This window comes from Alnus glutinosa, chromosome 4 (genome assembly GCF_958979055.1).
Source record: "Alnus glutinosa chromosome 4, dhAlnGlut1.1, whole genome shotgun sequence".
Taxonomy (NCBI): Eukaryota; Viridiplantae; Streptophyta; class Magnoliopsida; order Fagales; family Betulaceae; genus Alnus; species Alnus glutinosa.
This window is the reverse complement of record NC_084889.1, coordinates 24373012-24399947: the sequence shown is the minus strand read 5'-3', so window position 1 is coordinate 24399947 and position 26936 is coordinate 24373012. Positions and strand designations below refer to the sequence as shown.

General features: G+C 34.6%; 1 protein-coding gene and 1 long non-coding RNA gene across 6 annotated transcripts; both read left to right on the top strand.

Annotated features, from left to right (window-relative positions):
- The first annotated feature begins 1375 nt into the window (after window positions 1-1375).
- On the top strand, window positions 1376-9474 carry LOC133867306 (uncharacterized). Of its 3 annotated transcripts, XR_009900028.1 has the most exons (4): window positions 1376-1569; window positions 1646-1711; window positions 2123-2178; window positions 3393-3613. It is a non-coding gene; the product is annotated as an uncharacterized LOC133867306 (long non-coding RNA). The 3 variants fall into 3 exon arrangements; XR_009900029.1 differs by lacking the exon at window positions 3393-3613 and adding an exon at window positions 9221-9474 and having other exon boundaries at window positions 1376-1711; XR_009900027.1 differs by having other exon boundaries at window positions 1376-1711.
- An 8006-nt stretch (window positions 9475-17480) lies between these two features.
- LOC133866840 (cysteine-rich receptor-like protein kinase 44) lies at window positions 17481-25966 on the top strand. 3 transcript variants are annotated; one of them, XR_009899929.1, is made up of 8 exons: window positions 17481-18393; window positions 22583-22705; window positions 23008-23129; window positions 23259-23469; window positions 23581-23818; window positions 24013-24158; window positions 24248-24512; window positions 25146-25966. XR_009899929.1 is itself a non-coding variant. In XM_062303491.1 (7 exons), the coding sequence occupies exons 1-7, from the start codon at window positions 17586-17588 to the stop codon at window positions 24560-24562; spliced, it is 1905 nt and encodes a 634-aa protein (XP_062159475.1). In that variant the 5' UTR covers window positions 17481-17585; the 3' UTR covers window positions 24563-24659. The 3 variants fall into 3 exon arrangements, 2 of the variants coding, with proteins under 2 accessions (XP_062159475.1, XP_062159474.1); XM_062303491.1 differs by lacking the exon at window positions 25146-25966 and having other exon boundaries at window positions 24013-24100; window positions 24248-24659; XM_062303490.1 differs by lacking the exon at window positions 25146-25966 and having other exon boundaries at window positions 24013-24163; window positions 24248-24659.
- The last annotated feature ends 970 nt before the right edge of the window (window positions 25967-26936 follow it).

Sequence of the window (26936 nt, the reverse complement as noted above, 5' to 3'; positions counted from 1 at the left end):
GTCAAACAAGCCATACAATAAACCAAATTGAATTTCTCATTCTTTTACACAAACACTCAATGCCTAGTGAGACAAGAGGAACACTTAATGCTTAGTGAGACAAGAGGTCCAGTTACTCTATGAGAACTCAAACTGATGATATTATTATTATTATTATTTTATGCCAAGGTTTCATCAACAAATCATCCTACAAATCTCAAGACACACATTCCTCAATTCAAATCTCGTACCTCACACACCCTATGCTAATGTGCTTGTGATGAATAATTCAAACAAATGAAGTCTCTTTAATCCAACAGATGAGTCAAAAGATTTAGATATCTAATTAGATGCAGTGTTCAACATGTTAAACAAACCAATGACATCCAAACCACAGTTACGATGTAATCATGCTCAATCAACAACCTAGCACAATTTTATTTTATTTTTTGAAAATTTTCTAGAACAAAAAGACAAATAAACAAACAAACAAATAGACAGAGTGTTTTTCCATACCCCTGAATTTGAATTACACATTGACCTCAATGTGTAGTATAGAAATACATTACCAGAAGTAAGGAAATATCAAGGTGTGAAAAAGGTCAGGGCTTCCCTCAAAAACTAACACAAAACACCTCTCAACAAAAGTAACATCAATATTTTCTCATAGAAACAAACATCAAAAGGCTAATTGCTGTCCAAAATAAAATGAAAAAGGAAAGAAAGAAAATGTGCGGAAAGTAAAATGGAAAAGAAATTTTATAATGCTTTCCCCGATCATTTGGATGTCCAACTAATCCCTTCCATCATTTCTTCTTTAGAATTTGATAGCCCTCTAGAAGAATGTGTCCCCATCTCAAGTAGCCTACTAATCTTGCTTGCTTCGAAGGATCTTCATAGGAAGATGGTAACTAGATTTGTGACCTTGTGTGCATAGATCCTTGACAAGTTTATCAGAAGATGGCTCTTTTAGGCATTGAAGAACTGAAGCTTAAGGCTCATGAAGTGTAATATCTGAGACATTATTTAATTATTAAAGTATAAAATCTAAGTAAATAAATTATTAAAATTAATTTCGTGCCCTTAAAAAAATGCTAGGGAGTTTTTTTAGGTCCAAAATAGAATAATAGAAAAGGAAAAGAAATTTGAAAAGAATTTGAAAATAAAATAATTTAGAAATAAAATAAAATATATATGGGTCGCAGGACCTTTCATTTGAAAGGTCGTACGGCCAATAAAACAAATGGCCGAATGGCCATTTTGAAATGAAAGGCCATCTGGCCCTTCAGTTAAAAAAATTAAAAAAAATTAAAAAAAAAAAAAAAAAAAAAAAAAAAAAAAAGAGAGAGAAGTGAGGTGGCGCACGTCTGTGCGCCCCTCTGGTGAAAGAAAAGAGGTAGAATGCCTCTTTTCGGTCCATAGCCAAAAGAGCAGAGGGAAGAAAAAGAAAAAGAAAAAAAAAGTGTAAGGGTTCCTCTTAGTTTTCAAGTAGAAAAATCTTGATCTACGTAGATCCAACGGTCAGATCTTCAATCCGTCTTCGAAAACGTGATCCTTGTACTCGGATCTACGTTTTACCAATTGTTTAATGTAAAACACTAAACTCATGATTTTGGGATTTTTGGGTAAAATCCTAAATGTGAGTTTAATCCTCTATATTCTTTAGGTACTTGGGCTTATTGGAGCTTACTTGAGGCTACCCAAACTTTGGGTTGAAGTTTGGTGAATTTGGGTAAGCTTTTCCTCAAGCCTTAACTTTGGGTATTTAATTTTTGTGGTATTTTATGATATTAACCCTTAGTAAATGCCATTGGGTTAGTAATATTGTAATTGAGGTTAAATTTGAGGAAACCCTAATTTGATGGATTAGATTAATTTAGGGTTTTTAAGAATTTAAAAACCTAGATTGTTAATTGTGGATTAATTGTGATTATAGTGATGATTAATCCCAAATTAACCATGGATTTTGTAAAAATAAATATTTATGGGGTTAGGTTTTAATGTTAGTAATTTGTATAAAATTGGGGTTTTATTTAAGTATGAGTTTAGGCAATTGACGGGTAAAATAGCTCTTGAGCGATTCAAGTGATAATTAGTGTAATTATTGGATGGAAACTAACTGGATGCAATATTTTGTGTTCAGCGGCACTTTGTGGATTGAGCCTAGGACTTGTAAGTGTTGGTGTGCAAGCAGTCAATGTGAGTATTCTACTCACTGAGAAACTATTATTTTTATGTATTATAGAATTGCAAAATATATATTGTTTTATAAATCCGAACCAACTGTATGTTAAATATATTTGTTTTGCTTCATTTGAGTATTTTAGAGTATGTTCAAATATATCAAGGATAATATCAGAATATAGTATAGTGTGTTGTATGTTTTGGATGAAATATTAAAATGTTAGAAAAATATGATTTAACAGCATGATTCGGTAAGGCAATACTTACTAGTCAAGCACTAAGCATAAAGCATACAGCATACAGCATACAGCATTCAGTAACCCAGCAGTAGCCCAGCTCAGCAATTAACAGTAGCCCAGCAGCATGCATGGCATATATAACATGATTTATATTGCGTGGTTTCCATAATTACTATGTGTAGTTTGCTAAACGTATTAGTATGCCTAAGAGTTTTAATGACAAAGAGCTTATGCATACTATTATCGTCTAGTTGCATGATTTAAGAACATTGAGTTTGGAGGTATAAGGGTATTTTCATTGTTCGGGTATGAGTAATACAGTGTCTTAGGAGTAGGTAGATGGATTGTCATTGACATAAAGTTATAATGCCCTAGGATACGGTGTTACTTGTATTCGGGGAATGATAGTATGCTCGTACTAAATAGCAAAATGGCATGTTTTAAGCTTGGTGTACTCGAATGTGACGCTATTGGTTGGGATATCAGTGTGTTTTGGGAGTAGGTAGATGGATTGTCGTGGTACATCAGTAAGAAGTGCTTGGATTTTAGAGTTTTACTTTAGTAACCGCATGGGCAACTATGTGCCATAGATATGAAGTTGTAATGCCTTGAGGCATGGTGATGTCGCAGTTAATGACGTTAGATCTTTGTGGATTTGAGCTACCAACAGAAAAGTATTATTGTAGATGGGTCAATATGTAGAAGCTTCCAAGGTGGGATGACTATAACTTCTATATATATTCACAGCTACATAGTATGCTTTAAATGTTTTCTAATAGTCGGTGTTTGCTATATATCAGCTATGGGGGTTTTCAAACAAAACTTTATAGATTGGTGACTGTTATAGTGTACGAGAGACTAAAAAGGAAAAGTTGGTTCATTGCAAAAACTCAGTTAGTTTAATATCACTGAGGTCTCGGTATTATGTACTGAGACGGTGAACTCATCATTTCACCTATACGGATGTGGCAAACCCCCACAACCGTATAGATGATGTTCATGTGACTGCAGGTACACCTGACTTAGAAGAGGACCCCCTAGCTGCGTATTTGGGATACTACGATTGAAGCACTCCGCGACAGTCGTATTGAGTTGGACTATGGAGTTCACTCTTTTAGGGTATTTTGTATATGGCTAGTGACGTAGGTGTCACTAATTTTTTTTTTGTAGCCATTCTTTTGTATTAATGGGTAATTGTAAGCCTTAAGCAATTAGACAGATATATGGCTCTTTTGTATGCACCACTTATTATTTTTAAATGTGCTTTCTGTTATGATTTTTAGTATTATAATTATTCTGCTGCTAGATATTACTCTGAATATTAGGTACATGATATGGAGCATGTACATATGTTGGTTGAGCGACACGTAGTCATGCCACTGTGATGACTTGTTTTATGTTTTATAAATGTTTTGTAAAAAAAAAAAAAAAAAAAAAAAAAAAAAAAAAAAAGCGGGTCGTCACGTGAAGTGTCTCAAAGGGGATGATGATGAAGGAAAAAGCTTCAATACTCACTTCCCTGTCATTGGACAAATTTGGAGTTGATGGGGGCTCAATTTTCTCTAGGTGCTCAAAAGACTCCAAGTGCTCGTCTTTCTCTTCCTCCTCAGCTGCTGATGAAGATGTGTTAGGGAACGATATCTCAGTGGTTTCCCCATTCTCAGGTCGCATCTCAAGAGTGGAATCCAATAAGGCCTCAGCTTGCTCATGTATCATGTCAATGTCCAGATCAAATTCGAGATGAGCAAAGCTCTCTTCCAAAGGATCTTCCAATCTTCGCTCATTAACAATCTCCTTAACAACTTCTTCACTCCCAAGTGTGGCGGTGGCTTAGACATGCTCATGATGAGGATTGCTGGAATCATCCTCATCAATCATGTAGTGTCTTTCAACCATCAATTGACTCTGAAGCTTTTCTTCCTCCAATTTGTTTAACTCAGCAACCAGACAATCATACTGTCCTTCCAAACTTTCAATCGATGAAGTGTTGGCCATAGTGGCATTCTTCACGTCACTAAAAGATTAGAATGTGAGATGCATAAAGGCCTTGAGATTGTCTTCCAATGATGACTCTAGTTGTGGCACTTGAATGGTGGATTGACTAGTTCTTTCCATAAATTCCTTCAGTGTGTCTTCCAATGAAGATTTTTTAGGAAGATAATCATTTCATGAAGGATAGAGGACTTGGTTTTCAAATTGCAGATATTCAGGATGATGCAGTTCATGAAATTGTGGAGCACAATTTCCCATGGCTTGAGCTTGCCACGAGAAATCAAGATAATTGCTCTAGTACAGGTTGTAAAAATTTGGATTTGATTGAAACCTTGGGTTGGAGACATTGATGTTCATTTGCAAATATAAAAAATTGCAGAATTGTCTCCAGGATGAACAGTTATTAGAACTATTATAAGGATTGAAGCAATATGAACATGGTCCATATGGGTAACAATTCATGTTTCACTCTCACTGGTTAGAGTGCAAATATCCCACCTAAAACATGAACCATTCCATTTTTTTATTTTTTTAGAAAAAAAAAAAAAAGAAGATAAAATAAATAAAAAAAGAAAAGAAAAGAAAGAAGAAAAACAAACAAACAATAATGTAAAAACAAAAACAAACCAAAAAGAAATTGTAGTTTTTTTTTTTAGACAATAAAGCAAAAACAAATAAAATAAAAGGAACCAATTTTATTTATTTTTTTTTAAAAAAAGAAGATAAAATAAATAATATAAAAACAAAAATACCAAAAATTAAAAACTAAAACTTAAAAACTCACAAAACGGACAAAAAATAAGTTAAGCAAAATTTCAGGTACTGATCCGTATTGATGCAGTCTACGGATGTGCGCTCGAGCACAAGATGGGTGGATGAAGTTTCGGCAAATTGCAAAACAATGATAACAAAAAAAAAAGGGGGGGGGGGGGGGGGGGGGGTTAAACAGTGAAACAAAAACAAATAAAAATAAAACAAAAATTGCAAGAAGAAAAATAAAACAAAAATCTACCTAAACTAGTAGAAAAATAAAATTAATTTAAACAAAAATCAATTTTCACAAATCATCAAATTCCCAGGCAACAGGGCCAAAAAACTTGAGTTTTAAAATACTCGCAAGCGCACAAATCATTTGCAATATAGTGTATATGCAAGTGCGAGGTCAAATCCACAGAGAATTGTGTTGTGAAAATTAATTTCTATTTAAACTAATTCTATTTTAACCTAGTTCCAATTTTTTGGGATTTGAAATAATAAACTAAAAAAATTGAATTAAAAATAAAATAAAATAAAATAAAAGGCACTAAGGTTTTCAAAATCCACCTTGCCAAATCAAAGCATATATTTTCATGTTTGTTCTTGCATGTGAATTGCAATAAAATCCTATGCATGTTCCAATTTTCATAAAATCACCTATTGAAAGATTCAATGAATCCATCATTTCTACAAATCACAATGAATATCCAATTTAATTCAAAATCATCCAATGTATCAGTTTGATTAACAAATCACAATGGATATCCAAATTAAATAAAAAAAAATTAAATCAAAAAAAAAAATCAATGTATCTGTTAGATGAAACACATTGAATATCCAACGTTTGCACATATATTAATCGAAACAATCAATTAAAAGAGTACGTTTTAATCATTTAATTGAATTGAAATGAACATAAACTCGGATTATACGAACAAAACATGAAAATACAAAATCTAATCAATGGCGAGGCTTCACCTTCAACCTTATTTGAAGTTTTAACCTCTCATGACCAAAAGTAACAATGTAAACTTTATTAAAAACTAAGAGTCTTACAAAGAACAAAGGAAAACATACAAAGAAGAAGACTCTCGGTTGGAGGCTGCAGGCTTGCGTCTCTCCACACGCACTATCCTCTTTTTACAAGAGAAAAGCTCCATTTTTATATGGTACTGCTAGGGTTAGAAACAAAAGACCAGAAATGACGCCTCTACCTTCACTTCCTTTTTTTTCTTCTTTTTTTTTCCCACTTTTCATTAATTGGTACCACGCACGTTGGCTTTCTTCAATTTTTTTTCTTCTTATTTCATTTCTTTTCAGTCTTCTACAAAATAGCTTCTTCCTTTTTTTTCTTCTTTTCTTCTGGAATTTGCACAAGCGTCATGGGCAGAGATGTGCTCGAGCCAACAGATCAGAATGTACTTGTGTTCCCGTTTCTTTGCAATTCCATATAAAAAATTATTATTTTCTCTCAATGACCTGCAAAACACTAAAACACCAAAACTAACGAAAAAATCATAAAATAACAAATCTAAATGTTTAGCACATGCAAATTAAAAGGTCCAAATATTCAATATTTGGCAATCATCAAGGACCAAAACCATACCATTAATGAAGATTCTATGGCGGAATCACGGTTTTGAGGAAGCCTCGTGGGAGCTTGAACAACAAATGCAGGAGCGATTTCCTCACTTTTTCAAGTAAACCCAGGTATGATTCTTTTAGCATACCACTTTTATGTGTCTAATTAAAGTAAATTGCATATCTATATATTAAATTTCGAGGATAAAATTTTTATAAGGAGGGAGAGATGTAATGTCCAAGACATTAATTAGGTATTAAAAATGTTAATTAGACTAATTAAGTTATTAATTAGGTAAAATGTGTAACAAAACACTTAGAAAATGCTTGGAAATGGTTTTCTGGGTCCGGACGGGTTAGTTAGTGAGTCAGTAGTGAGTTTCTATGAAGCGTATCCGGATAGACCCATTTCAATGTCTGGACAGACTTGGCAGAAAGTCCTGGTCTCTTTGTGTGTCTGGACAGGCTAGACTCGTGTCCGGACGGGACTTCCAGTAAGTCTCGACCCTTACATGTGTCCAGACAGACCAATATTGCATCCAAACGGGCCTTATAGTGGTTTCTGGGCTGCGAATCATCAAACACGTATCTGAACAGGCAAATAACATGTCCGAATAGGCCTGCGTTGAATTCGGTCGACCGAGTTTTTTAGCTCATTTCCGAAAGGTTCCTGTCTCAGTCTCTGTCTCTCTCTCTTTTAGGGTCTTGCCACAAAACCCAAGATCCCGGTAGATTGAAGCCTCCAATCTCAAATCCGACTCCGAAAACGCGATCCGCAAAGCAAGATCTACGTTTTCACCGGTTGCTTTGAGGTAAATCCAAAAATCCATGTCTCCATAGATTTGGTGTATAAGTTTGAGAGATTGTGTTTAATCTTCCAACTTTCTTTAGGTTTTTTACATTTTGAAGTATTCCAAATGATCTCCAAGCTTTGGGTCACGTTTTGGTGGATTGTAAGGTAAAACCCCAAAACCCTAGCTTTTATTCTAGTAGCTTAAATGGTATTTTTTGGTGCCTAACCCTAAGGAAATCTTATAGGTTAATGTTATGTGTCAGTGGGTTGTCAAATGGAGCTCTAGAGTTAGAAATGCTAATATGTCATGCAATGTGATGATGCAACAACACATTGCAAGGCATTGGTTGAGGACTTATCTATGAGCCATAAACCAAGCAGCCAAAGTGAGTATTTTAGTCATTGAGAACTCTTTATGTTTTATGCCAAAGAAATGCTTTAAAGATGTTTATGATGTTTCAGTTGAATATATGAGATATGAGTATGATATGTTGATTTGAGTTATGATTGTGAAATGATGAATGAGATGTAAATATGTCATGATGATTGTGAAATGGCTAGGAAATGATATTTGGGAAGTGAATACGAAATGATGTTTGAAATGTGAATATGAAACGATTGAGATATGATTAAGAAATGTTGATTTGAAATATGATTCTGATATGTTGAGTTGAGATATGGCCATGAGATGATGTTTGATGATGAAATATGAAAGAAAAAGTTATGAGAGGCACATGTTAATAAAGGTGTCTGAAAAAGCATGAGATGAGATTTGAGAAATGACGTATGAGCATGTGGAATCATTTACATGGAAAGAAAATGTGTTGTGTAAAACCACTGGGTATAAAGCCCCAGGGCATCAGAAAGAGCATGTGCCACACCACTGGGTATAAAGCCTTAGGGCATAAAAAAAAAAAAAAAAAAAAAAAAAAAAAAAAAAAAAAAAAAAAAAAACAAGCATGTGTAAGACCATTGGGTGTAAAGCCCAAGGGCATCGGAAACAAGTATGTGTAAGACCACTAGGTATAAAGCCCAGGGCATCAGAAAGAGCATGTATAAGACTACTGGGTATAAAGCCCTAGGGCATCAGATATGGACACGAGTATGTGTAAGACCACTAGTATATAGCCAGGGCATCAGAAAGAGCGTGTGTAAGACTACTAGGTATAAAACCCAGGGCATCAAAAATGGACACGAGCATGTGTAAGGCCACTGGGTATAAAGCCACAAGGCAACAAATCAAGTGTAAGACCACTGGGTATAAAGCCCCAAGGTAACAGAGCAAGTGTAAGACCACTAGGTATAAAGCCCCAGGGCATCAGAAATAGCAACCAATAGTGCAAGTGTAAGACCACTGGGAATAGAGCCCTAGGGCATTAGAAACAGAAACAAAAGGGAATGATGAGCACCAAGAAATGAAAGACCACTGGGCCTCTTTGGCACCAAAGAGATAATGATGATGATGTGAATGAGATGAAAATGCATGATGAGAATGTATAGCATGTGATGATGTGAATAATGTTTTATGTTGATGTTATTTATGATAATGCTTTTTTATGCTTTGAGATAATTATATACATGAAGTTTATTGCGAAAACTAGTGTGTAATATACTCCTGAGTTGGTGGACTCTTACTTTCACCTATGTAGACATCGCTAACATCACGACCGCGTAGATGCTAATGCTATGGCTGCAGGTACCCCAGACATCGATGATGACCCTGTGCCACACTACTTCGGATACTGTGACTGAGCCTATCACGATGGTTGTAGGTGTCTAACTCGGATAGTCCACTTTTGTAGATGTTTTGTATATAGCTTGTGCCATATGTGACATGCATTTTGTACAAACTTTTTTAATGTATATAATATTTTGATTAAGCCTTAGTTAGTTAGACAATTAAATGGCTCTGTTGTTGTAATTAACATATATGATAGTTTTATAAGATTTACCGCTGCATAAATGTTATCAATTGCATAGATGTTATACCAGGTTCATATTGTGGGATGTGTACTATGTGTTAGCTTAGTGACTAATTGTGACGCCAGTGCGATGATTCCATTTTGTATAGAAAAAAAAAATTAGGTTGTCACAGTTCGTGTTACAAAAAGTGATGATGACAGAAAAAGTAGTTCGCGAGGTTTTCTTATGTGGGAACAAACCTTGTGGCATGGAAGAGCAAGTGTTGAGTCTATTAATATTATTAAAAAAAATATGTCAATTTGAGAAAAAAAAAAAAAAAAAAAAAAAAAAAAAAAAAGAGAAAAAAAAAACCCTATGTCTAATAACGTCAAAATGTCAACATGATGCCACCTATCATATGTCAGAGAGTTAGCAATGAGACCCTAGTTTCTCTCATGACATGAAAGCTGTCGCCTTGATGTTGAGCCGCAGGCTACAAAAACCTTATGCTATTTTGTGTGTTTTCTTGGTGTTCATATAAATAGAAGATGATGCCCAGTGTGGGTGGTTAAGCAGGTATTTTAAGAAACACCTAGAGAACCTTATAGAGACAAGCTTGCTTCATTTACCTTATTTCCAAGAGAGGATTTGTTCAAAGCTTCGAGCTTTCCATCTCTTGATGTTTTGATTCTGGTCTTCAAACTACACCATACACATCCTTCAACCGTAAAGAAGTCTATCAGTGAGTCGGTTAGCTTTTTGTTCATATGGAGTCTTAGAGTTACAAAGGGTTGTAAGTGTCTATGTATGTATTATGGTCTTCTTCATGAAAGTGATTTCCCAGATTTGGCTACCCCGAAGTGGTTTTTACCTGTGATGCATTCAAAAGGTTTTCCACTTTATCAACAAAATCTTATGTCATGGGGGAGCAATTGATTTTGTGGTTGTGTTGTAAATGTTCTCTTTGTTTGAAGCATTTATCTTGTGATAATTGCTTGTGTAGTAGACTGGGGTTGAAATTCATTTGTTAGTTCTTTCACCACTTTTGAACTCATTTGGTTACAATCATTGTTGAGAGAACTTAGTGCTTTTCTACTATACAAACCGACCTTATGGTGGAATAATACCGGAGCAACTTGGATATTCATTTTCTCTTTGTTCAGGATGAGTTTGCATCCAAAATTTTGGATATTCATTTTCTCTCTACAAAGATGAAGTAATTGATATTTTTACTAAGCCCTTCGTATCTTTTCATTTCTTCAATCATCGGTCCAAATTCAACGCGTCTCCCTTGCCATTGAGGGTACGTGTTATGGATATGGATACTGATCAATTGCATCAACAAACCAAATCTCCCACTCAAGGAAGAACTCAATCCTCCACCAAGGATAAGGATAACTCATCTTCTCAAGAGAAGTTATCATATTTTCAAACTCTTTGTAGTAATCTCTCTGTTGTACACAACTTTATCAAGCTATTGTAAACTCAATTATATATACAATGAAAAACTCTCGAAAATTAATAGAGAGACAATATATTATTTCCAAACTAAAACACTTTGAATTCTCAAAATGCTAGAGACAGAGAGGTGTTTCTGATTATAAGGAGCTAGCTAATGTTGTTTAATTCAATCTCAAACGATAAGATTGATTTATTAGTAATTAGCTATCATAGAGTCATCTTTATACATATATTGTGCTAGGTTGTTGATTAAGCATGATTACATCGCAACTGTGGTTTACATATTATTGGTTTGTTTAACATCTTGAACACTGCATGTCATTAGAAATCTGAATCTTTGAATTCATCTGTTGGATTAGAGAGACTTTATTTGTTTAAATTGTTTTTCACATGGTTTAAATTGTTTTTCATAAGCACATTAGCATTGGTTCTGTGAGGTATGAGATTTGAATTGAAGAATGTGTGTCTTGAGATCTATAGGATGATTTGTTAATAAACATTGGCTTAAAATGAAAATAATAATAATAATAATAATAATAATAATAATAATAATAATAATAATAATATCATCAGTTTGAATTCTCATAGAGTAACCGAACCTCTTGCCTCACTAAGCATCGAGTGTTCGCATAAAAAAAAATGAAAAATTCAATTTGGTTGATTGTATGTCTAGTTTGACTTCGTAGCCTTTTGACTTGAGTAATTAAGTTTTTAGGGTTATTTCTACATTTAGTGCCCTAAAACCATCTGGTTTGGGAGTCACTAGCCCACCACTCATTACATAGGTCAATTAGAAAGCATAAGGAAGTCAAGCATTGCATAGCCTACCAAAAAAAAAAAAAAAAGCACAATTTGATTTAAGCATCTTATAAAATTCCTATGAATTTTAGGGTACACAAGTTTTGAGAAAATGAAAACCTCATGAGTTTATGTTAATCTCAATTTGCACTTATAGAAACATGTCTTGTCTCGATTTTCCAACTATAAGTTAAATGATGTCATGATGTGATTGTGATGTTCACCTTATTAAACCTGCTCATGATGTATGAACCTGTGTTTGTGTGAAAATCTTTGTTTGTCAACAACATAGTGCTTTAAAATGTTTGTCGGTATCATTTCTAACAAATTCTCACGAGACTTCACTCATCCTCTAGGGAGTCCTAGAGGTTTGAATGGCTTGTTACATATGCTAAATGCAATCGTTTCTCCCACGACAACGGACTTATGTTTTATGCTTTGATTTTGTTTTTTATTTTGTTTTGCCAAGGGACTAGCAAAATGTCAGTTTGGGGGTATTTAATGAGTGCCAAATATTATACATATGGACCCCTTAATTTGCATGTGCTAAACCTTTAGCTTTCTTATTTTTTGAGGTTCTTTGTTAGTTTTGGTGTTTAAGTGTTTTACAGGTCATTGAGAGAAAATAGTGATTTTTATGTGGAATTGCAAAGAAACCGGAAAACAGGTACATTTTGATTTGTTGGCTCGAGCACATCTTTGCCCAAGACGCTAGAGCGAATTCCAAATGAAAAGAAAAATAAAAAAGAAGAAGCTATTTTGTAGAAGACCAAAAAGAAATGAAAGAAGAAGAAAAAAAATTGAAAAAAGCAAACGTGCGTGTGACCAAAATAAAAGAAAAGAAGAAAAGAAAAGTAGGAAAAGAAAAAGAGGGGCGTGAGTGAGGCACAGTACCGTTCACGTTTCTCCTCCTCCTAGCAATTTGGTGTGTCTTCTTCTTACACTATTTTTCTTCTTGCATTTTTTTTTTCTTTGTAAGTCTCTTTAATATTCATGCTTTTAATTCAAGGGTTTTTTTTTTCTTTTTCTTTTTCGTATAATCTGAATGTATGTTCATTTTGATTCAATTAAAGGATTAAAACTCTTTTAATTGATTGTTTCGATTAATATATGTGCAAATATTGGATATTCAATGTGTTTCATTTAACGGATACATTGAATCTTTTGTTTTAATTTGGATATTCATTGTGATTTGTTAATCAAACAGATACATTGGATGGTTTTGAATTAAATTGGATATTCATTGTAATTTATGGAAGTGATAGATTCATCGAATCTTTCAATAGGTAATTTCATGAAAATTAGAAAATGCATAAGATTTTATTGCAAACATGAGAATATGTGTTTGATTTTGTGAGAGTGAATTCTAAAACCTTAGTGCTTTTTATCTATTGTTTTTAATTCAATTTTATTTAGTTTATTACTTTTGCATGAGAAAATCTCAAAAATTTGGAACTAGGTTATGATAAAATTAACTTAAATATAAATTAATTTTCGCAACACAATTCCCTATGAATTTGACCCCGCATTTGCACATATATTATACTGTAAACGATTCATGCGCTTGCGAGTAATTTAAAACTTACAACAATATATATATAAAAGTTATAATTATATTTAGTATATACATTATATATGAGCTTTAAGATTTAAAGATTGGCTCGTTAATGAAATGTGTGTTCAAGCTCGGCTTCTTTACTTAGTACATGTTAGGGGTAATTATCTTTTTCCTCCATCAACTACTAGCCATTGTCAACATGCCCCCATGAACTGACACCTCGACCAAAAGAGAGTATCCAACTACCAACTTTACATACTTTGCCCCCTTCCGTCAGTTTAATTCGTAAAAAGACTTAAATACCCTAACTCAAATTCAAAAATGACATAAATGCCCTCAACTTTTTTAAACATATTAATTTTAATATTTTCTTTATTAATTACTGTTGGAGGGTATTTTGATCTTTAAACCAAAATTAACGCCCCAAAATGAAATATTCCATCCAAGTTAACAGGATTCCCTGACGGATGGGGGCAAAGTATGTAAAGTTGATAGTTTGATGCTATCTTTTGGTCGAGGTGTCAGTTCATGAGGGGCATGTTGACAATGGCTGGTAGTTGATGGGAGAAAAGGTAATTACCCCTATATGTTAATTAACTAGATAATTAATATGTTAGTTTATGAGCTAACTAGTTAGTATATATGTTAACTAATACACACAAATATACATGTCCAAAAAAAAAAATACACACACATATATATGTTAAGTAACATATGTAACATATATTAATAAATTGTATAAAAATTATATTAATAAATCGAGTAAAAATTAAAAACAACTGGAGCCATTTTCTCCCAAAACAGCTCAAATTAGAGCTCTTTTAGGAAAAAAATAACTCTAGTTGGAGTCGTTTTCTCCCGAAACTAGTCCAAGTCGTTTGGGGGGGAGGGAAATTTTGTGTCCCGTGCGTGCCCCATTTTACGAAGGCCCAATTCAGTCCTAGAAATTATGAGTGAAAGGAAAATCAACTTATTGAGGTTAAACATCTTCTTTTTTTTTTTTGTGGATTAAATATTTGTTGATTATTACTTCAGCTTTTGTTTTTTTCGAGACTAGTGCAATGCTTTACTGCACAACTAAACTACATACATTACTTCAGTAAACATGAGATGATGTATCTCTTTGTACAGGAAGATAGCGAGAAGACTGGTAGGGTGACATCTGCAGAGACTTGCATCCCATAAATGTACCGTGTGAACCTATAAGACCAGGTTACGTTTTTGTTTAGGCATGAGTTGCAGGTAGAAATATTGGAACCTACAAGTATAAAGTGTCTCACGTTATATTACACAACATATATATATATATATATATATGTAACAAACCTGTTACTGATTTAGGGATCGGATTTAGGGTTGATTTGTAAGAAATAGAGATGAAATGGGATTGAGCACATATGAAATTGAATAAAAAAGATATACTGATTCCACTATTTAGATCAATTTGAGTTTGATCGGGCTCCTCTTACAAGACTAAAACTAATCTACTTAAACTTGAGATTACATTAATTCACTCAGTGATCAAATACAGGAAGCAGGCTTTGATAATCCAATCCAATTTCTTCATAAATATGGGTGGGTATGCTTTCGATTTTTAAATTAAGAATCTTGCCAGTGAAACATCTTACCCATGTAGGCTATCTTGTGGGTGCTGGTATATGGATTACTATGTTTTTACAATATTAATTGTCGATTTGTTTGAGTTGAGCAACTAATAAATACGATTGCTGATTATGTTTTTATCAAAATCTTATGAGGAAGCTACATCCAAATGAAAACTTGCAAAGGATTAGTTAATAAATGGGTAATGTGACACATGTTTAAAAGTCTTCATACATATATAAGATTCTTGCCTTGCCTGTATTTTTGTTATCTGTGGAAAGCGGTGGCACTCATTTGGTGGAAAATGGTAGTGTTGAAGGTGGAAATTGATGGTGGATATGCTTATTCTCTGTTCAAGAATCATGCTGTGGTCATACCCCTTTAATCCTGAATACAATTTTTTTTTTTCAAATTTTGGTAGGCCAGCAAAAAAAGCTGCTGGGATGGAATCTAGAGATGCATATATATTTGTTGTGCTTTTATTTTATTCTTGCTATATCAGGTATTACCAAAAATAAATAAATAAATAATATTTTTTTTTTATTTAGAGTCGTTTAAGGTCCCTAAAACGACTCTAAAAAATTTTATTTATTTTTTTAAAACGGCTCCAATTAGTTGGAGTCGTTTTGGTCCAAAGTAGCTCGAACCGGTTTGAACCGTTTTTACTAAAGCGGTTCAAACCGTTTTGAGCTGTTTTTATCAAAGCGGCTCAAACCGAGACTTTAATACCCTATAGGTTGAGCCATTTTGAAAATGACTAAAAAAAACTCAAAACACCTGCTTTTTTGTAGTGTTTATTGATTGTTTCTCATTTTAAAAACAAAATAAAAAAAAAACAAAATAAAAAATAAAATAATAATAATAATAAAATAGTATTTTTCTCTTATATTTCCTGCTCCTTATATCTAACCTTGCGATGCTCGGAAACAAATCTCCTACAATACCATGTGCAAAGACGAGGAGGCAAGGAAAATTGTATAGGAGCTATAAGAGAGGGCCTCCTTCTCGAGCAGGAGACCCACTGCCCTAGCATGAGGGCCCGTATGCACCATTGCTTGGGTAAGAGAACACCTCTCCAATACTCCTATCTAAAAAACTGAAGGGTACATTTGGTACAAGGATTAAACCCATGGAATGTAATAGATATATATATTCTAGAGTTTTTTAAGATTTTTAGCTTTGCAATAGACATTCCCTCGTGAAATAAATTGAGAAATAGCTATTTCTTAATAATAAAAAAACGTGAGGAATAGCTATTCATTTAGGAATATACTATACTTTTTTTTTAAAAAAAAAAAAAAAAAAAAAAAAAAAAAAAAAACCTACATTATTTTTTTTTTTAAAAAGTCCGCCGCTGAAGTTCACCGGTCTCACGGAGTTCGCCAATCACTGGAATCCACCGCCGGCTGCCAGAGTTCCACCTTATTATCAAAATGAGCCTCAGTTGTTTACAAAAAAGTTTATATTTTAGTAATTTTGATTTAATTCCAGTAAGACCATATATATTGTCACAAAACTGAGGAATATGAACAGCTATTTCATTTAGTATTTTTCTATTCCTAGGAATAGATACATATTATTTTTCTTTAATGGAATAGTCCGTGGTACTGGATCTATACCATGCAAATACCTCCTAGGATTAATAATAAAGATCCACATCTCAGTCCGTGGTACTGGATCTAAATTTAATTTGCCCTTTCAAAAATCCCAGATACTTAGCCTTCTACATCCTTTTGGAGACAAAAATCACAATGCTTTGTTGACGTGGTTTTGAGAAGACCCTTCACCCATGGCAAAGCATGCATTTTCAGGAACTATGTGAGCTTTCCCTTAGCACTAAAAGACAAGCTTGCTCATTGTTGACATGATCAAAGGTCATTATACTGCCCACCTTTCTCTTGTCTAACACAATTTCAAAAGATAAGAAACATTTAGTAATAATTACTTATTAAGATGAGTAAGGCTAAATAGTTGGCTCCCATCCCACTCTCATACAATTGGGCTGATGTGGCATTAACCCTTATATTTTTTATTTTTTTTTAAACAAAAGCCGATCTAAGGAGTTATGGGTACTATCACATCGATCAGCCCAGTTGTTTGTAAATTGAGTATCTAACATTACTCATTAAAGATTCACCTTTTATGATAAATGCTTAGTGGACAGAAAATGTACATGGAGTTCTCTAATTTCTAGTAATTTGATCTAACAGAGCTGTTTTCCCATTTCATCCTAGATAAAGTTTTTCTTTCAAATTAAATAAATAAATAAAAAATCATTCAATTCAATCTATTAAAATGACATATATTTTCATGTGATTACGGATCTTAATTTAATAAACTAGTCAGTTTCAAAAACAAAACTTTACGATACCATCACTTTTAGCAATTTTTATTAAAGAGGGATTCTTTTTATTGATGGTTTCTCATTCAAAAACGTACTTAGTGTTTTTCTTCTCTATTTTCTAGTCTTAATATACATGATCATCTAGTATTGTATTGGTTAAATCATAAGTTGTCTTAAAATTTTAAGATAATAATTAAAAAAGGTGAATTTAAATATTTAAATTAATATTCTAATTATTATAAAAACTTAACTTGGTAGAGGAAAGGATGAAACTTCAAAGGCCAGAAAAGAGCATAAAATATTTGAATTTTACTATTTCGATGACCCGGTCGTTATAGATGGGTATTTACTCTCTAGACCCAGCCTAAGCAGAATCATCCATGAAAATTTTAATTCATGATGAAAATAATGGCCTGCTCTGGCCTTCTCTTCTTCTTTTCTGTCATGGTCATGCAATATTTTCTTCTAACCACCGCCCAACCTACGTACACATTTCATTCTTGTAACAACACAGCAAATTACACTTCCAATAGTTCTTTCTCAGTAAATCTAAACCTTTCCTTCTCTTACTTAAACGCTAATGCGTATACCAATAGGTTTTACAATACCAGCACCGGCCAGCTTCCGGACAAGGCGTACAGTCTCTTTCTATGCAGAGCAGACATCTCCCCAGAGTTATGCCAGAACTGCATTATGGACGCCAGCGAAATAATAAGGGACCGTTGTCCAAATCAGGAAGAAGCTTTTATAATGTACGATGAGTGTATGTTACGGTACTCAAATCGATCTATATTCTCAGTTATGGAGATCATTCCACCATGCATTTTCTTTAGCCAGTACAATATTAGTGCAGACTCAGGTCGATTTAATTCGACTTTGGCGGGTTTGATGGATGGCCTTGTTGCGAAAGCTAATTCTTCTAGCGATTTGTTTGCTACTGGAGATGTGAATTATACATCCTTGAGCAGGATATATGGTCTGGCGCAGTGCACCCCAGACATTTCTCCAGTTGAGTGCAACAATTGCTTACATGTGTCTGTTACTGCTATGCTGTCTCTCTTTCATGGAAAGCAAGGAGGAAGAGTTTTCAGGCCAAGCTGTAATATTAGGTACGAAATATATCCTTTCTACCAGCCCAGGGCCGCTACACCAGCTGATCAATCTCCTCCAGCAAGTTCCACATCCTCATTACCAGACAACAAAGGTAAGCTTATGGCTTCCAAGAATATCTAATGAGACCGTTACTGATCATATTTACTTAAGAATATCTAATGCGTGTGCGATGACCTCGTTTTACAATATTTTATGGGGGAGGAACTATAAATCTCTCAAGAGTTTGTGGGGAAAGGTTGTTCTGTTGACTGTAATTGATATTATATTTCTGAAACTGTGTTTCTTTTTCTAATTTTTTTTTTTTTTTTTTTTTTTGGGATGTGTAAGAAAACACTAAACATCAAAACTAATTGAACTAAATTTTTCTCCAAACTGGTTTGGAGGAACTCTATAGTACTATCGTGTGTTACTTACATGTGAAAAGCACATGAATTTTCAATTTGAGGAAATTTTTGTCTTGTTTGAATTGCAGAACTTGAGTAATTCTATATATACATTAAGTGCCTATCAAGTGTCCATCAAAAAATTAGGTAGCTTTTAAAATCATTATTTGATCAATCACACGCCCAATAGTGATTTTAAAAGTCACCTCATTTTTTGTGGACATTTGATGGGCACTTTATATACATTTAGAATCACTCGCAGAATTTTGACCCCAGTTGAATATATCAACAATTACACAACAATTATCACAGTTATGTAGTACTCAATATTAAAGTATCAAACCACTAAAAAAGCATAAAACCAATCAAGCACATATCAATACACAATTTCGTTGACGAAGTAAAAACTGTTTTGAAAACCCCAAACCAACAATACAAGCACAAATAATTTCTAGGTAAAATATTTAATCAGAAAATCATAAACAATAAAACCACTAAGTCAAACACACATCCACTACACAAAGATTTGTTGATGTAGTAATGGACCCTAAGAATAAATCAAAGTGAAAACCACTCTAAGGCATCCAAACCCGAAAAATCACTAAAAAAGAAGATCCATAATAGAGACACAAGGAAACTTACAATGCATTTGTAAATCCTAGAGTTTGTATGACAGCAAGCAAACCCGCTTGCTGGAAGCTCAATAATCTTCTTCATGTGCATCTCCTCACCGATCCTTCAGTAGGCTCTTTGATGGAGAAGGGAGGTGTATGGTCTGATCTAAACTAAACAAAAATCAAAACCCCCCAAAATGGCAAAAAGCTTCAAGCTTTTTGTAATCTTCACTTGGGTTAACAAGGGTGAAGGAAGGCATACAAAGCTTGCTTGAGAGCTATGGGAAAGAGATAGCCACAATAAGCCAAGATCTGATTTTTAATCGCACAAGATCTTGTCTTCATGTCACGACAGGGTCCTCCCGCGTCGTGATCACGTGCGGCTCGGGTTTCATTGCTAACTCTATGACATTTACCAGCTTTAGCACAGGCCGCGTCATAAGGGGCTTTGAACGGGCTTTGCACGTGACAAGATAGAGACTTCTCTGTAGCTCTGTGTCACACCTCCGTTATGACGAGCTTCGAATGAAAGTAGGTCGAGACTTCAATGAGGCACTGTGTCACGTTTCTATTGTGACGTGCTTTGGACCGGAGAAGGCCTAGACTTCTCTGAGGCTCTTTGTCATGTCTCCGTCGTGATGAACTTTGTACGGGGCATACCAGTAACACTAAAAATCACCCAATACCTTGAAATTTTCATAGCAAAACCTTAGGTAATGGAAAGTATTACACATAGTTTTTACACACCGAATGATGCCAATTTCTAAATCCAACATCTTTGAATAATACATCAAAGGTAAAACCTTTTTGGGGCAGCTAAACCCAAAAAATCAAAACTAAGAAGAATACGTAGTACATGCAAAACATACTTAGTGTTAGATCTTAGAAATTGACCTTATTGGTGATCAAAACTTGGGTTGTGAAAGTTTTCGTCACCTAAGTTCTTTGGTGTAACAGTTTAAGTCTTTGTATGTAATTTGTAAATCTGTTACCTGCATTATCATCATGTTGTCCTTACAAATTTCATGAATGAAGACTTCAAGGTTCAAACGGAGAGTATCGTCACCTGATGTGTCACTATTTCATGCTTACGCTGGTTATTCAGGTGGACTCCTAAGAGCATTGTCACTTGATGTGTCACCAAGTCGTGGACACCTAAGAGCTCTGTTACCATAAGTGTCACCTAGTTTTGCTTACGCTAATGGATTTAATTAACTTGTAGAGATCTCCATTGCCAGAGCAGTCACCTGGCTATACTGAGGCAAATGATTTCAAAGGACTTCCAAAGAGCACTCTCACCTATATTGTGACCTAGATCATCCTTATGTTGCTAGATTTTTTAGAGGTGGTAGCAATAAAAAACTAGTAGCATCCTTACATATTTCGGGCCATCCTTACACTGAATACCTTTTTGCACTATGCTGAAAACGTTTTTAAGTGTTTTCTCTCCATCTTATAAATACTTAAGAATGCTTTCTCTCTAATGTTAAGTAAGAGTATGAAGAAACAATTCTATACTTCCTTGGGAGCTTGCTTTTGCTTCGCCATTGTTTAGTTGAGAGAGTTTGTGAAAAGCTATTGTAGCTTTCTCTCTCTTGAGGTGTTATAATTGAAACTACATCCACTACACATCTTGCTACCACTTGAATTCTACTTGCAGGTCGATAAGGAGATCACGTGTAGAAGATTGGCCAATAAAGAGCTGAAGCTTATTAGGGAGACTAGTGGGGAGCTTGACTGCATATTTTAATATGCACGTACATTTTATCTTTTATAGTGAGTGATTTCCTAGGTTTGGTTGCCCCAGATTCTTTTGCTTTTGATGTGTTCAAAGGGTTTTTACTTCGTCAACAAATTTGTGTGTTAATTTTATTGATGTTTGTTTCTGTGCTTTGACTTTTTTGTTTGATCTAGTTTGATTTGCAGCATTGTTGTACATTTTTGGAAGGTGTTAGTTTCTGGTCCTTTCAATTGATGCTAGAGTGGGTTCATTGATTTTTGGACTCGCATCCTGAGTGTATTTTTGACATTTGTTGTTATTAAATTTACACCTCCAAATGCACCTGAGATGAGTGATAATTGGTATGAATTCCGGAGCGACAAACTGTTAGAACAGTTTTCGATATGGTGTGAATAGTGCACTCTTCGATATTCTTCATGTTATCAAGAATACTGCAAAACAACTAAAATCAAGAGACCCTTCCGGGGATCTTACTCCAATCCCTAAGTCAGTATCTGAGAGAAAAATATGCTCTATGCATAAAATATTCAATCTAAAGTTTATACTTTGGGTATGAGCCTATTTCTAGGCAAAAAGGTAGTAGATTCAACCCTGAATTAGGTTTTATACTCCCACTTAAACTAGGAGTGCCTGGAGTTTGGTTTGGTTTTGGAGTTCTATCCTCATTCAACTGGGAGTTAGACTGTTGACTAGATTCTTCAAGGAGTCCTTATTGGACCCGAATTGAGACTACTAACCCAATTGAACTTGGAGTATGATTATTCCCGTTAGCTTAGAAATGATTTCTAGACAAATTCCACTATTACACCCAGGTACGAGACTTTGCCACCAACTACTCCATGGTCACCACCTTTGCCACCAGTCTCTCCTCCAGCGATAAAAGGTACAATAATCCTCATATAGACCATTTCCTTGGAAAGCTATATATAAAATATAAATTAGTAAAATATGAAAGAGAAATAAAAGAGAGTGAAAGCAGAGAGAGAAAGACATATGGGCTACATCTTGTATATTCACTATGGTAAACAATATTACATAACTCTTTATTTATATAGAGATAATGAGTAGTGAGCAAGAAACCATAGACCAAACAAGGTAAAAAATAAACTTACGAGGGAAATAGAATAAGGAAAATATAAAATATTCTAACAAAGGGAAAATACCGATAAACCTAATTGAGAATATATTCTAAATATTCTAACAATGTACACCACTTCCTTGGAAAGCTCAGGGTACATGGTATCCTTAAAAGTATAGGTTGTGTTCTAGTTTATTCACACTTTTCTTTCTTGCTTTTCAATTGAATCCAACGGCTATGAACTTTATTGTGTTATGCATTGTCATTTCATTTTGCTATGAACTTTTTTTTCTTCTTGTTTTTTGGATTTTTTTATTGACTATGTGGTGGCAACTGGTAAGTTGTGATTTGTGTGTCAACGACGACAATTTAACAATTCTTTCCACTCTACAGCAGCTAAACCTTAATGACAATCAAATTCAGCAGTTGGCATGCCTTTGCTGACCTACTTTTGATTTTCGCAGGAAATGAGAGAAACACTTCAAATGTTGTCATCATTGTTGTTCCGACAACTGTTATTGTGATCCTACTAATTGTCAGTATTTGCATCTTTTTAAAAATGAGGAAGCCAAAGGATAATTTTCAGAGTAAGTTAAAATTACTTCAAATGCTATATGCTTTCACATGGAGTAAAAAGAAAATAAAAACCTCTTCCATAGCAAATAATTATCTGAAAATATTTACTTTTGGTATGAATTAACTCTTGGCTATAATTGCAAATCCATCTGTAAAATGGGATCATGATACATGTTGCAAAGATTATGATTAGCCCTTCTCTAGATGTAACCACTAACCCATTTGAAGCTCCTATGCTTCAATGTGTTGCTCTTACTTAAAGAATGCATTTTAACCATTTGAATGTGTATGAACATGTTCCTCATCTATGAAGCTGCGGGTGAAATAACAAATGTTGAATCCGTGCAATTCGATTTCAGCACTATTAGATCAGCCACAGACAACTTTTCTGACGAAAACAAGCTTGGGAAAGGTGGATTTGGGGAAGTTTACAGGGTAGGAAAACATTATGATACGAAAATAATCATCAATTGTCTGTCAAAATTTATCAAACCACTATATTTAGTTCTTTGAAGTTGACTTCCAATGTTTTACATATGTTTTGTTACTGTCACATGTATTCAGGGTAGGCTTTCTAATGGACAAGAGATAGCTGTGAAAAGACTATCAAGAAACTCTGGACAAGGAGATGTGGAATTTAAGAATGAGGTCCTGCTAGTGGCCAAGCTTCAACACCGAAATTTAGTTAGGCTACTTGGTTTTTGCTTGGAAGGAAATGAAAGACTTCTTATCTATGAGTTTGTCCCCAATACAAGCCTTGATCACTATATATTTGGTACCACTAAATTTCTACCCGCACATATTTATCAAAATACTTTCATTTGGGCGGCAAAAATGAGCAAATGCTAAATATTTGACTGAAAAATATGATTTCATGAATATGTAGATCCCATGAAGCGTGCGGACTTAGATTGGGAAAGGCGGTATAAAATTATAGCTGGTATTGCTCGAGGGGTTTTATACCTTCACGAGGATTCCCGACTTCGGATTATTCATCGTGACCTCAAAGCTGGCAACATTCTATTAGATGCAAAAATGAATCCTAAAATTTCAGATTTCGGCCTGGCAAGATTATTCATATTGGATCAAACTGAAGGCAGTACAAATAGAATAGTTGGGACCTAGTAAGTATCAAAACAAGTGAGAGCTAATGACTACAACTATGAAAGATGTATAATTGATTTATACAAGTAAAATGCATCGGATTAACACACCAAGATAGCCATAGAAAAGATTGAAATTAAATTTTTTTCACTTAGTCTTTATCAACTCTATTACAATTCAAACTCAAGCAAAGTTTATCGAAATTGATATGCAGTGGATACATGGCTCCAGAATATGCAATGTTTGGGCAATTCTCGACAAAGTCAGATGTCTTCAGCTTTGGTGTCCTAACATTGGAGATTGTAAGTGGTCAGAAAATTACTAGTTTTCGTGACATTGAGAATACGGAGTACTTACTCAGTTATGTATGTATACTAATTCCTGACTTTTATTAAAAAAGAAGTTTAAAATTAATTATGCAACCTTTTGGCTGACATGTTTTAATGCAGGCATGGAGAAATTGGAGGGAGGGGACAGCTTCAAATCTCATAGATCCTACATTAAAGAAAGGGGGTGGTCCAAAAGCTGAAATGATGAGATGTATTCACATCAGTCTACTATGTGTTCAACAAAATGTAGCTTACCGACCAGACATGGCTTCAGTTGTTCTCATGCTTAATAGTGATTCTATCGCTCTATCTTTACCTACACAACCTCCAAGCTTTATGGAGAGCAATGTTCAGTCAGCCACATTAGTGCAACTGGACATCAATGGTGAGAAAACTAATTATGAGGTTTCAGTTAGTGAGTTATATCCTAGGTAGTATTTTGTGGAATTAAGTTGTAATAAGCATGTCCATATATAAATTGAACTTGCCATGATTCATCTTATGCCCCAAGATCAGATACCTTTTCTCCTCTTGATTCAATCTCAGCAGCAATTCATCTAATGGCCCAAGACCATAAACATTAATCAAGCAACTTTGAAAATTTTTATAGGATTAATACCGATAAGAAGTTTATCCTTGAGCATGTTTGGCATTTTCTTTAGAGAGCTTAAAAAGTATTTTAGTACCTAAAAAGCTGTACCAAACAAAAAGCTGATATGTTTGAATAAAAACTCCCAAAGTACTTCTTTAACTTTTGGGGTAATTACCTTTTCTCTACATAAACTACCAGCTTTTACACAAATCCTCCATAAACTATCAACTCGACCAAAATAGAGCATCAAACTATTAAAAGTTACACGTTTTCCCCCCTTCCGTCAGTCAGAAGGGTTAAATCTGACGGTCAACCTATCACATGACAGTCACATGCATTTTTATATTTTTTCTTCCTATTTTGCCCTCATCTTCCTCATCCTCTCACTCTCTTTGTTTCTCATTTGCGCTCTCTCTCTCTCATTAGATTTTTCGCCAAAGGAGAAGAATTCGAAGAAAATCCCTAGAAATTTTTAGAAGATAATCAGATTTAAACACTCGACAAAAAACAACCTCAGAAAAAATATTATGGAAAACTCATTTCCCCAAGCACACGTAAAGCTTCTCCATCAAACGTTTAGTCTCTGCAACTCATTTCTGCTTACAAGACTGAGAATCCTAAACCCTTCATTGATGAGAGGGTGAGCTGGTTCGGACCCATCTTCAACGTTTTCTGCGAACTGACCGTGTTCTCCGCCGACCCAGAATGACCTGACTGAAGCTTCAAGCGTAGTTCCGAGATACATATTGTATTAAGATTGCAGTGATTGTTGATTCACACTTACAACCGCAACACTGTTTGAGGAAAATCTATGAAAGAAAGTGCTACAGGAGGGACATCACAAGAAATTTCCACAATTAACAAGTATTACCATTCCAATAGTAGACTTGGAAGACAAAAATGTGCGGTGCTTCGTGCGTGACAAACCGAAATCACAGACGTGCAAAGAGAAACAAGATATTAAAAAAAAATAATCAATTGACTTTTCTCATCAAACAATATGTCAGTCCCTCTATTTAATAAACGAAACAATGAGCATAGTCATGGAATTTTGCTCTTTGAGTGCCAGAACTTGGTTTGAGCAAAGCTTAACAGTTCATTTTTTTATCAACAAGGAGATTTGGAGACTTAACAACCCAGTTTTTCAGCCAAGTTGTTGTTTATCCACCGAAAAGCACCAGATTGGGATACATACGACAGACACCAAACAAGAAAATAGCAACTGGACGAACTGAATACCAAAACAGGGGCAAACAGAGCAACCTGAAAACACTGCCATTTTAGCATCAATTGGCTCCGAACGAGAATGTTAATATTGTATTTTCCTTAATCTTTATTGACAACTGATAAAATTTTCGATGTTTTATATATATGAGGTTTTACGTGAATGCTATGATTTTTAAGCAAAAGATGGTCAAAGATCGGCTGTTTATAGATATCAATGCAGTCAAAGTATTATTCAACAGATGCCACTTGTCTAGCTACAGCCACGTACATAACAACAAGCTACCTGGCAATTCTCCCTCTTAATTTAAAGCTACACGGTTGATGATGGCCATGGCCCATGGCCATGTCACACGTCTGAGATGGCTGTTGAGGATTCTCTCGAGCCAACTCTAAATGGTGTCATAAACTCTGATCTTCTTCCTTCTTACCCGCAAGCAATCAAACACAGAGACATGCGAAAAATCCATGGGGCTGACCACCTAGTCCATTTGAAAAATCAGCACCATCAAAATCTCGATCTCAACCTGTAGCTTAACTTCAATAAGTGTCTTAATTTGTTGATGGATAACTACTTTGTGTAATAGACAAGAAAAATGTTGGGGGTGAAGTCCAATAACAAAATGCACAGCAAAAATTATCTACCCCTCATTGTGCAAATTAAATAGTCAATCTAGCAAGCACCATAATATCAACTCATCCAAAAACAATGCAGAAAAATAAATCCAGCAACCACCACAAGCAAGACACCAAAATTTTTACGTGGAAAACCCTCCGGTGTGAAGGGAAAAACCACGGAACCTAGTCCAGTTAAGACTTCCACTATCAACAATAATGGGCTTACAAATTGTCTTCTCTAGAACAATATCTAGAGGTTATCACCACATCAAGAATATACACATTCTTGGATTAAAACATAAATTCATCACTATAAAGTGGATTCCAGCAACAACAAAGAAAGGTCTCACCAAGTGGGGATGAACAACCAAGCAA